Source organism: Papio anubis, chromosome 11 (assembly GCF_008728515.1).
Source record: "Papio anubis isolate 15944 chromosome 11, Panubis1.0, whole genome shotgun sequence".
In the NCBI taxonomy this organism is placed as follows: domain Eukaryota; kingdom Metazoa; phylum Chordata; class Mammalia; order Primates; family Cercopithecidae; genus Papio; species Papio anubis.
In genome coordinates this window covers 80,704,673-80,717,891 of record NC_044986.1, presented here as the reverse complement: position 1 = coordinate 80,717,891, position 13,219 = coordinate 80,704,673, and the positions used below count along the sequence as shown (strand labels likewise).

The following is a 13,219-nucleotide window of genomic DNA, read 5'->3' as shown; positions in this document are numbered from 1 at the left end:
GGAATGACAACAGGATCTAATTAAAACTAAAGAGCTTCTGCACAGCAAAAGAAACTACCATCAGAGTGAACAGGCAACCTACAGAATGGGAGAAAATTTTGCAATCTACTCATCTGACAAAGGGCTAATATCCAGAACCTACAAAGAACTCAAACAAATTTACAAGAAAAACAAAACAACCCCATCAAAAAAGTGGGCAAAGGATATGAACAGACATTTCTCAAAAGCAGCTGATTACGCATACAGCCAACAGACACATGAAAAAAATGCTCATCATCAATGGGCCATCAGAGAAATGCAACGTTCGACAATGAGATACCATCTCACCAGTTAGAATGGCAATCATTAAAAGTCAAAGCGTAACAGGTGCTGGAGAGGATGTGGAGAAATAGGAACACTTTACACTGTTGGTGGATTGTAAACTAGTTCAACCATTATGGAAAACAGTATGCATGACTCCTCAAGGATCTAGAACTAGAAGTACCATATGGACCCCATCCCATTACTGGGTATATACCCAAAGATTATAAATCATGCTGCTATAAAGACACATGCACATGTATGTTTATTGCAGCACTATTCAAATAGCAAAGATCTGGAATCAACCCAAATGTCCATCAGTGACAGACTGGATTAAGAAAATGTGGTACATATACACCATGGAATACTATGCAGCCATAAAAAAGGATGAGCTTGTGTCCTTTGTAGGGACATGGATGCAGCTGGAAACCATCATTCTCAGCAAACTATCACAAGAACAGAAAACCAAACACCGCATGTTCTCACTCATAGGTGGGAACTGAACAATGAACAATGAGATCACCTGGACTCGAGAAGGGGAACATCACACACCAGGGCCTATTATGGGGAGGGGGTAGGGGGGAGAGGGAAGGTATTGCATTGGAAGTTATACCTGATGTAAACGACGAGTTGACGGGTGCTGACGAGTTGATGGGTGCAGCACACCAACATGGCACAAGTATACATATGTAACAAACCTGCACGTTGTGCACATGTACCCTAGAACTTAAAGTATAATAATAAAAATAAATAAATAAATAAATTTTAAAAAAATAAGAAAAGTAGAAGGAAGCAAATAAAGATATAAACCAAAATTAATAAAAACAGAAAATAAGCACAATATGGAAAAATCAGCAAAGCCCAAATTTGGTTCTTGGAAATGAAGAAAAAGAAAGGAAACACCAATTACCAGTATCAGGAATGAAAAGCAGACGTCCTTATAAGACCCTAAAGATGTTTTAAAAAGGATAATCCTAGTCAACTTTCACCAACAAATGACAAGTTTAGATGAAATGGACAAATTTTCAAAAACCAACATACAAATTTTAATATGCCAGTATCTAAAAATTAAAACTGTTACTAAAAACTTTCTCATAAAGAAAACTCCAGTTCCAGAAGGCTGAATTCTGGCAAATTCTTTTACATACCTACGGAATAAGTACATTAGTTGTACACAAATTCTTTCAAAGGACAGAAAAATAAGAAAACACTTCTCAACTCATTATAAAGTCAGCATGATCTTGATCCAAAACATGGCAACATCATCAGAAAGAAAAACAAGAAAATTACAGAGCAGAACAATCTTACTCATGAACATACATGCAAAAACATAGACTATTAGCAGAGCTGGGTATGGTGGCATGCACCTGTAGTCCCAGCTACTTGGGAGACTGTGGAGGGAGGATTACTTCAGCCCAGGAGTTCAAGGCCAGCCTGGACAATATAGCAAGACCCCATCTCTTTTCTAAAAATTAATTTTTAGGCCAGGCGCAGTGGCTCATGCCAGTAATCCCACTATTTTGGGAGGCTGAGGCAGGCAGATCGCCTGAGGTCAGGAGTTCGAGACCAGCCTGGCCAACATGGTAAAACCCTGACTCTACTAAAAATACAAAATTTAGCCAGGCATGGTGGCAGGCACCTGTAATCTCAGCTACTCGGGAGGCTGAGGCAGAAGAAACGCTTGAACCTGGGAGGCAGAGGCTGCAGTGAGCCAAGATCACACCATTGCACTCCAGCCTGGGTGATAAGAGCGAGACTTCATCTCAAAAAAAAAAAAAAAAAAATTAATTAATTTTAAAAAATAATTTTAAAATTTAAAAATTAGAAAATCTAGTTTAACTACATTTGAAAAGATAATACATGATGACCAAGTGAATGTATTCTAAGAATGGAAAGGTAGTTTACTATTTGAAAATCAAGCCACGCAATCTAGCACACTAACACAAAAAAAATTTCATTATCTCAACAGATGTAGAGAAAGCATTTGGTAAAACTTAATATTCATTCGCAACAAAAATTCAGCAAACAAAATAAAAGAGAGTTTCCATATTCTGATTAAACTCCCTCTCAGCTTCCAAAAACTTTAATGGTGAACTATTAAGGCTTTGTCTCTGAAATTCTATCACCATTTCAATTCAACATTATGTTGGTGGTCCTAACTCATGTAATAGGGCAAGCGCTGGGATGGTGAGACAACTTTGCAAATGGTATGATTATATAGTGTATATACCAGTTCCAAAACCATCCACAGGCAAATTACTGTAACTAGTAGATGAATTTACAAGGTTATTAGAAAAGTCAACAAACAAAAATCAGGTGTATTTGTATATACAACAAAAACTCATAAAATTATAAAAATGGTACCACTTACAGTGTCAAAATCAAATATGTGTAACATTTTGCAGAAAAGTACAAAACATTAGCAAGAAGTATTTCTAAAGTATGAAATTAATGGAGGACTATATCTCCATCATAAATATGTCAATTCTCTCCAAACTCATCTATAAATTCAATGCAATCCCATTCAAAATCCCTGCAGGTCCTTTCTGGAAATTGACAAGCTCAATCTAATATTTAATTGGAAATACAAAAGACTAAGAAGAGCTATGGAAATCTTGGGAAAAAACAAAGCTGGAAGACTTACCCTACCAGGCAGCAAAATTTCTTTTAAAGCTACAAAAATGAAAATAACATATAACTGACAAAATAAACAGAAATATTTGTCTATGCAATATTTATATATGCAGCCATTCATTTATGACAAAGATGACCCTGAAATACAGTGGGGGAAAGATGATTTTAAGAAAAATCACATATGTATAATCATCCATACACATACATCCATATTATCAAAATTCTCCAGTCTGTCTGCAGAAAAATTGCGCATTTTACTGTATGTAATTTAGACCTCTGCATAACACTGGTAGCGTTTAAACAAATAAATAACCAGGATTCTATACTGGTGTTATGAAAAGCAATCAGTCTACAAACTATTTGTTGGGATCCCTGACATGATTAGCAGATTGCACCAGAATGTATATGAACACACTGTTTCTTTCAAAAAGGAAGACTTACTAGAAAAACAATCTCAGCAGAAATGAACAGTGGGTGGAATTAAACTGTGTTAGAAGTGACACAGTTGATGTATATTCTAGTGAAAGCTCCTTATCTTGACCTCGACTGGAAGAAGCAGTGTTGCAGAGACCAAGAAAAGTGAGAATAAGCTAAAGGTCTTTGGGGGTTAAGTAAGAGATACTACTTTGAACCACTTTAGGGGGAAAAAAAAAAGAAAGAAACAAAAAAAAGCAAGACAATTTAAATAAAAATAGTAAGATGGCAGAGTAAATAAAGTCCAAGTATAACAATAAACGCAAACATAAAAGGATTAAACTCACTAGTCAAAAGAAAAAGACAAATTGAAAATTTTAAAATAATAAACTATTTGCTATATATAAAAAAGACTGATAGTAAAAGAAGGGAAAATACACAAATAAAACTGGTAAGGTATATTACTATTTGGAAAAAAAGAAGCCTGAAAACAAAAAGCATAATTAGAGATACAGAAGATCACTAAGTAATGATGGAAAGTCCAATTCACCAAAAAAAACAAACAAACAAACAAACAAAAAAACAACCATTTTGAACAGGTACATGCCTAAAATTTATACAAAACAAAAAATTCACATAACTTCAGAGCAAAAATGGTAAATCCAACATCACTGTAGAAGAACTCAACACACTGTTCTCAGCTTTTGCCATCAATTTTCTATCCTTTCTCAGACTTTATCTTCTCCTTAGATCAGAAGAGAAAGACAGAAACACCATCTTGTTCCAAAGCACAGAATGAATGTTTTTGTTGCTTCCCATACCATATACAGAAACCTACTGAACAAGGAGGAAACTCAGGGATCTTAAGGACTAACAGTCAATCCAGATGCAGTCTGCAATATTTTAGAGAAAGCTATTTTGGGGTTAGTTACAGGAACAATGAACTGAAGATGGTTAGCCTCTAAAAACTGTCAGGTACTAAGTGGTTTATTGCTGCCATCTGCTGGACACCATGTTCATTTGCACTTCAATCATATTTGCCTTAAAACGCCTAGTAAGACAGCATGTAAGGTCTTAAACTGTTATCTTTTCTGAGCCTCCTTTATCTAATGAAGTGAAGACACTGTCTCTAAATTAAATGTTTGCATGCAAGGTGTTGATAGACGTTAAAAAAAATATTTGTGCAATTTAAGCCTCTGGTAACAACGGCTTAAGTAAAAGGTTTACAGGAGTATAGAAAATTACACTGCCTGAAATCCACTTGGAATTTAATATATCCACAAAGACTACCAATTTTCCCATACAACTACTGGAAAATAATATTTTATATACTGAATAACTGCAATGAGTCACTTCAAACATACCAGTTACAGTTTACCCATACGGTATATTATCCACATTACTTGCCATGTTTCTTAAAATTTACACATATAAATTCATGGCAGGTCTTCTAACACTTGCTCATACCTGGTTCCCTTGCCTTCCAGGCACACACGAAGATTACACTTCCCAACCCTTTAGTACTTAGGTGGGACCACATGATTAGTTCTGGTCAACAGATCATGAATGGAAGTGCTAAGTGTTGCCTGCAGGCCAATGCAACTAATTATATGTGTGAGATACTCTGGCACTCTCTTCCTCTGCCATAGTGACAAGAAGGGACCTCAAAAGATGGTCAAGCCCCAAAATCAAAGCAGTTTAGATCACTAAAGACAGCTGCCCTAGAGAGCTGTCCAGACCCACAACAGACTTTCTAAGAGTAAAAAAATATACTGGTATTATCCCATTCAGAGTTGGCACTTCAATGTTACCTCAGTATAGCATAGACCAAGGTTTCTCAACAGCAGCACTACTGCCATCTTAGGCTAGATAATTCATTGTGGTCTCTGTCTTGTGCACTGTGGGATGTTAAACAACCTCCCTGGCATCTACCCACTAGATGCCAAGAAGCACTCATCAATATGACAACCAAAACCACCTCCAGTCATTGACCTCCTCCCCCCATCTTTGAGAACCACTGGCATAGATTAACCTACTAATATGCACATATGTATGATGAATATGTATGTACACATGTTGAGTATATTTACGTCAAATGTCATACATTCTCCATGCTTTATTTCACATTAGAGTCAGATATTTTATAGGCTCTTAACAAATATGAATTCCCATTTCTCAAAGCAGTAAAGTTAATTCATAAATTTTTTAAAAAATCAATCATATCACAAGTCTGTCTATAGTAGGGTAAACAAAATATTCCAAGAGTATATAAATCCATACATACTATGCTGTTCATTTCAGAGGACTCATAGCTCCCAACCGGATGGACATTTCCAATGGGTTCCAAGCCTTCTTCATCCCACATGTATGTTCCATCAGAGCTATCAGATGGAGATAGTTCAAACGAAGAACCAGCTCTGTAGTCTGTATCTGGTGAAACCAAATTATTCCCAGAAGTATGTTTTGTACATTCACTCCTGTCTTCAAGAGAAAAAAGGTTATTGAGTCACAAAAATATAATTGTTTCTCATGTCCTAAAAATATAAGTGCTAATAATCTGGAATGTCATAGCCAAAAAGCTGGCTCAAAAAAAGCACTCATAACTGCAGCACTTTCTATATCCTAAGCAGTAAAACATCAAGAGGCAAAATCTTTAAAATAACCTACTGAAATATTTTCTAATAGATGAAAAGAAAATTCATTTAGTCATCTTTCACTTCCGTAATATTTCCAAAAATGTAAATAAACCTTAATATTCCTATAATATTTCCCAAGATATTTAAACACTGGCCAGGAAACTCCTTTTCCTCTGTGTACACTATTTAACTTCAGAGATTAAATAATGTAGGGTACTCATAATTGCCTCCCTAAAAGGAAATAAACTTGTTCCGGTAGTCTCTTTTAGAAGACCTATAGATAATCAAGGGTTTGTACATGCATCTCTATGCATGCTCTAGTCCCCTCATTATACCACATGTCTATGTCTAATCCCTTTAGTTGTTCTTTATTCAGGTATATGGGTGTACAAATACCAAATACATTTTCTCCAGCATTTATTAACAGGATAATCAAACATAAGAGGAAATGTTTAACAGGTATTATTTCACTTTCTTCAGTTTAATAAATAAATAAACCTCTCTCAGGAAGCGCATCTACAAAAATTGCTAAACAAGAAAAATTTCCTAAGATAAAAAAATCCATCAGATTAGACATAACCTATATTATCTAATTTCCCCTTTGGTACAGCTTTACTCTTAACAAATAGCAATGAAATGCTACCCTAAGAGAAGAGATGGTTTGTTTAATGGCATACCACGCTGGTGGAGGTAAGTAGGGGAAAAGTCATTTAGAAGCACTGTCTATACTAAGCAGGAATAGGCTGTGTATAATAGCCAAAGAACAATAAATGTTATAATTAATAACAACAAATGTTACTGATACTGTCTTGGATAGAGTGAAAAATGGGGTATGGAAGTCACAGGAAAATAAATGTTGCCCCACCCCAATTTTGTCTAGATCCATCCCTCCGTGAAACTGATAATATCTTGAAATCTATCTGAAGATAATCCTAAATATAAGTTCAGTTATATTACCTAAAAGAAAGCAAAAAAACTTAAGGTTAGTAATATTTACCAGAGACACTTATATCTATCCATTCATCAGTTTTACTGAAGACTTTTTCATTTTCCTTGGGGGAATCAAATATATCCTGTGGTGGCACATTTCCATGTTTTTCTTCTTTGAGACACATTTCCTCTGGAGTTATTCTAGTTCTATTGGAGTCTTCTATATCTATAAAATCATCACTAAAGTCTTCACTTAAATCATTCTTATCAGAAGATGACAAAGACGACAAGGAAATGTCATCCACATCATCACTCAGGTATCTACTTTTAGCATCACGTTTCACAGTCTGGTTGTTTTTTGTTCTATAACTTTCATTTTCAATCAGTTCTTGGTCCTTATTAGTAGCTCTGTCCTTAGCCAAAACTGTAGCATCTTCCTCTACACATGTGTCAGCAGGTGAGTTTTTATTTCCATCAACTGTGATAGTCCCAGAAAATGGAGATCGGCTAGATTTCAGTAGAGAGGGATGAACCATTCTATAACCTAAAGTAGAAGTTACACCAGGGCCATTTGGTAAAGCCAACTTCTTTCCACCAGCAGCATAAGGCCTATTAAATCCATACCCCAAATGTTCATTCCCATTGAGTACTTCAGACTGCCGGGAATTTCTTGTTAGCATACTTGACCGTAGAGGCACTCTAATGGATAGCTGTTGATTCTGATAAGGCTTTGTAAGATCCACAGCTCTATTAAAGGAATGTGATCTGGTTATAGATGAAGGTGGAAGGAATGAATTCTGAATGGAATGTGAAAAACTCTGTGATCTTACCATTTTTTCACAATTAACAGATTTACTACTGTCTGGGGATTGAGCTAAGCTTTCTCCAGAACTGCTTCTGGTGGCACAGGAGTTTGCTCTAGGCCTTTGCATGCTACCAGCCGACCGGTTTCCATAAAATCCATTCAACTGTGATTTTGGAGTACTGACCGAAGAATATGAAGTCCTTCCTAATAATGTGCCTTTGGTGAATTTACCCAAATTTGATGGTCCAGAAAAAGACTTTTGGTTTAACTCCTCTGTAGATGACACAAACATAGTGGATGGCTTTGCTAACTTTGATGTGAATAAAGAAACACTTTTCAAACCTCCCTTCATCCCATTTTTATCAAATATTCCTTGAGTAGGAACATGTTTTCCAGGATCAATTATTTTATCATGTGAATTTTGAGTATTGTTAGGCTCTCCAGCACCTTGTGCACAAGGTTGATATTTATTTGCTTTTCTCCAATTAAATGAATGAGATGATGGACAATCAGAGCCATTATTTTTGATGTAACTTTTGACATTACTATTCTTGGAAGTTCCTAATAAATTAACAGGTGTCCCATTTGGCATCGGCTGCAATGTACTTCTTACAGATTTTGTTCCATACTTTGGCAACTTGGAACCCAAAAACGTCTTGATTTGTGTTTTTTCTTCCATGAGCTATAAGGTGCATTTGTTCTTAAAAGCTGACAGAATCTGTGAAGAGAAAAAAGCAGCACATTAAACATTCCTAAATAAGGATAATTATATGAATTATTACATAATATGATACTTACACTTTTATATGCAGAAAAGCCCAAAAGTTACTCATGATTCCTACAGAACTCCTGGCAAATACTGAATGCACTAATTAAATTAATAACTTTATGTTGGAAGAAAATAAAGAACATTTTTATAAACTTTTATAAACATATGCTATGAATGACAGCAAAATCCAGAAATAATAAAATTAAACTGCCAAATTTGACTATGTAAAAAATAATACTTTCAGAGTACTTCTTCCAATTTTCCAATTCAAATAATTTTTTCATTTTGGGTAAAAGTCTCTCCTTTAAAAATAAGAACATACGGAAAGCCACAGCCAGTGCACTCAGGCAAGAGAATGAAATAAAGGGCATTCAGAATGGAAAAGAAGAAGTCAAACTATCTCCGTTTGCCAATGATATGATTATATATCTAGAAAATTCTACGAACTCCTCCAAAAGATTCCTAGATTTGATAAATCCAGTAAAGTATAGGTTGCAAAATCAAAGTACACAAATCAGTAGCACACCAACAATGACTAAGCTGAGAATCAAGAACTCAATCCCTTTGACCATAGCTGCAAAAAAATAAAATAAAATACCTAGGAGTACACTTAACCAAGGAAGTAAAAGATCTCTACAAGGAGAAGTGTAAAACACTTCAGAAAGAAATCACAGACAATGCAAACGAATGGAAATACATCCCACGCTCATGCATTAGAGGAATCCATATCATGAAAATGACCATGCTGCCCAAAGCAGTCCACAGATTCAATGCAATTTGTATCAAAATACCAACATCATTTTTCACAGAATTAGACAAAACAATCCTAAAATTCATATGGAACCAAAAAGCAATCTTAAACAAAAAACCAAATCTGGAGGCATCACATTACTCAACTTCGAATTATACTACAAGGCTACTATAGTAACAAAAACAGCATGGTACTAGTATAAAAGTACATTCATAGAGCAAAGGAACAGAGTAGAGAACCCAGAAATAAAGCCAAATACAATCAACTGACCTTTGACAAAGCATACATAATGAAAATTGGGAAAAGAACACCTTATTCAATAAATGTTGCCAGGAAAACTGGATAGCCACATGTAGAAGAATGAAATTGGATCCCTATCTCTTACCATATACAAAAATCAACCCAAGATGGATTTAAGACTTAAATCTAAGGCATGAAACCATAAAAATGCTAGAAGAAAACCTAGGAAAAACTCTCATGGATATCGGTCTAGGCAAAGAATTTATGACTAAGACACCAAAAGCAAATGCAACAAAAAAAATAAATGGGACCTAATTAACTAAAAAGCTTCTGCTCAGCAAAAAATAAACAGAGTAAACAGCCCACAGAATAGGAGAAAATATTTGCAAACTATTCATCTAACAAAAGATTAATATCCAGAATCTATAAGGAACTCCAACTAATCTGCAAGGAAAAAAATAATCCCATCAAAAAGTGGACAAATGACATCAATAAACATTTTTCCAAAAGAAGGTATACAATGACCAGGAAACATGAAAAAAATGCTCAACATCACTAATCATCAGGGACATGCAAATTAAAACCACAATGAGGTATCACTTTATCCCAGCCAGAATGGCTATTAAAAAGCCAAAAAACAATAGATATTGGCATAGATGTGATGAAAAGGGAACATTTAGGTACTGCTGGTGGCAATGTAAATTAATATCACCTCTATGGGAAACAGTATGGAGATTTCTCAAAGAACTAAATCTACCATTTGATCCAGCAATCTCACCACTGGGTATCTACCCAAAGGAAAACTGTATAAAAATTAAAAAAAAAAAATTTTTAAACCTGCATATGTATGTTTATCACAGAAAAATTCACAATTGCCAGATGTGGAACCAATCTAAGTACCCACCAACCGATGAGTGAATTAAGAAAATACACCATGGAATACTACTCAGCCATAAAAAAGAATGAAATAATATCTTCTGAAGCAATGTGGATAGAGATAGAGGCCATTATTCTGAAGTAATTCAGGAATGAAAAACCAAATACCATATGTTCTTACTTATAATTGGGAACTAAGTTATGGGTATGCAAAGGCATACAGAGAGGTAGAATGGACACTGGAAACTCAGAAGGGGGGATGATGTGAGAGATTTTTTAAAACTACACAATGTAGTAGGGTGCTACACACTATTCGGGTGGCATGTGCACTAAAATCTCAGACTTCACCACTACACAATTCATTCATGCAGCCAAAAATCACCTGTTCCCTTAAAGCCCGTGAAATAAAAGGTAATTAAAGAATATATTTTTTTAAAAATACATGATTTTATAAAAGCTAGAAGACATTTGAAAAACCTTAATTACTAAAGCCATGAGAAGTATGTAGGTGAAGAATATAATGGCATCAAACAATTCTTTTGGTATTAAGGGTTGAGTAATAAGCTGTCATTTTAGACAACTATCTCCAAAGAATTTCCATCTGGTAACATAAATACAAATGACAGTGCCAGGGTGAGAAGTGTAAAGATTTAATAAAGTTGATTTATCCATTAATCTCAATTTTACACAATTTTTATTTTATTTTATTTTATTGAGACAGGATCTTGCTCTGTCACCCAGGCTGGAGTGCAGTGGCACGATCATGGCTCACTGCAGCCTCCCCCTCCCTGGCTCAAGTGATCCTTCCACCTTAGCCTCTCAAGTAGCTGGGACTAAAGGCACACAGCATTACACACAGCTAATTTTTTAAAAAAAATTTTTGTAGAGACAGAGTTTCGCTATATTCCCTAGGCTGGTCTCGAACTCCTACCCTCAAGTGATCCTCTTGCCTTGGCCTCAAGTGATCCTCCCACCTTGGCCTCCCAAAGTGCTGGGATCAGAGGCATAAGCCACCGTGCAAAGCTTGTATTTATTTTAAATATAACACAAAACTACAAAAATGAAAAGGTTCAATACACACAAAAGAGCATAAAACTAGAAACCACTAATGTCTTCTATGAGTAACTTTTTAATGAATCATGATATATCATGTGATGAGATTATAAAGATGAGCCAGACATATTAAAATGTTTGTCCCAATATTAACAAATATATGGTCACAATATGTTCACTGTAATTATATAAGAATTCTGTAAAAACACTAACAAGCAAAAATGCAACTTTAAAAATGCCTTAGGGATACTGATTTTTTAACATAGTGTATGACACTGTATTTTTTTTTTTAAGAGACATGGTCTTGCTGTGTCACCCAGCTAGAGTGCAGTGGTGCAATCACAGATCACTGCAGCCTCAAACTCCTGGGCTCAAGCGATCTTCCTACCTCAGCCTTCCAAGCAGCTAGGACTGACTATAGGTGCACACCACCATGGCCAGCTAATTTATTTTTACTTTTTATAGAGGTGGAGGCCTTGCTATATTGCCCAGGCTGGTCTGGGATTCCTGGGCTCAAGCAATCCTCCCACCTTGGCTTCTCAAAGTGTTGAGATTACAGGCATAAGCCACTGCACCCAGCTAAATTTTTAAAATTTTTGTTGTAATTGTTGTTGAGATGGAGTCCCTCTCTGTCACCCAGGCTGCAATGCAATGGCATGATCTCGGCTCACTGCAACCTCTACCTAATGGGTTCAAGCAATTCTCCTGCTTCAGCCTCCCGAGTAGCTGGGATTATAGATGCCCGCCATCATGCCAGGCTAATTTTTTCTATTTTTTAGTAGAGACAGGATTTCACCATGTTGGCCAGGCTGATCTCAAACTCTTGACCTCAGGTGATCCACTCATCTCGGCCTCCCAGAATGCTGGGATTACAGGCACGAGCCACCGCACCAGACCAATTTTTTCATTTTTTAAAACAACTGATTCCAAGTCAACCCTGGCCTAAGAAGTAGAGTTCCTATCACACATGTTATTAATTATGTCAAAAGTAAATATTTAGAAAATCACACAAATGTTCAAGTATAGAGTGAAAAAAGACTAAAGAATGTCCTGTTACCAACAACTAATAAAAGATATAAATATATAAATATATATATATTTGTGTGCATGTGATTTTTTAGCGGAAAACCCATCACCTACATAGTGTAATACAAAAAGCTATTTAAACTAAGAACCTATAAACTTTAAAAAGTGGTGGACAGAAAAAAATTCTGTATGGTACAGTATGACTAGCCTGATTACTGCCTGGAAGCAGCAGTGAGAAAGAAATGTGAACTAAAAAACTTGAAAAGTTTAAGAAACACCTCTAGTTTGGAAAGAAAAATTTGATTTGTCATGCCCTAGAAAAGTTGAGGAAAAATATCCTAAGCACAGAGGCTTCAAAACCTAGGCAGAGGCATCATCAGATCTGTCAACTTCTAAGGCCCTATACTGAGTTGAGGGAAGGATCTGAAGCCCATAGAAAGGTACTATACCCTCAGCAGTATGAAATGAGACACGTATAGGACGTTTAACACAATCTAAGGAAATGGGAAAGCATAGGGCCACAGAAGGGCAAAAGCAAAGTACTTGACCTAGATATCCAAATTAAGCCTGAGCAAGACAAAAAGAAATGGCCATACAATCATATAAACAGTTTCTTGTAACACAGAACAACCTAATAAGAACATGCATCTGGCCGGGCACGGTGGCTCAAGCCTGTAATCCCAGCACTTTGGGAGGCCGAGACGGGCGGATCACGAGGTCAGGAGATCGAGACCATCCTGGCTAACACGGTGAAACCCCATCTCTACTAAAAAAATACAAAAAAC

At 35.9% G+C, this 13,219-nt stretch overlaps 1 protein-coding gene across 6 annotated transcripts in view; it reads right to left on the bottom strand.

The window, feature by feature from the left end:
- Positions 1-13,219, bottom strand: part of CCSER2 (coiled-coil serine rich protein 2) — a 188,225-nt gene that overhangs the window by 137,087 nt on the left and 37,919 nt on the right. For all 6 annotated transcript variants that reach the window (XM_009214468.3, XM_009214469.3, XM_017962838.2 and 3 more), the window contains exons 2-3: positions 6,982-8,437; positions 5,633-5,829 (exon numbers count right to left, since the gene is read on the bottom strand). In XM_009214468.3, the coding sequence (XP_009212732.2) occupies positions 5,633-5,829; positions 6,982-8,398 (1,614 nt within the window). In that variant the 5' untranslated portion in view covers positions 8,399-8,437. The remainder of the gene's footprint in view (positions 1-5,632; positions 5,830-6,981; positions 8,438-13,219) is intronic.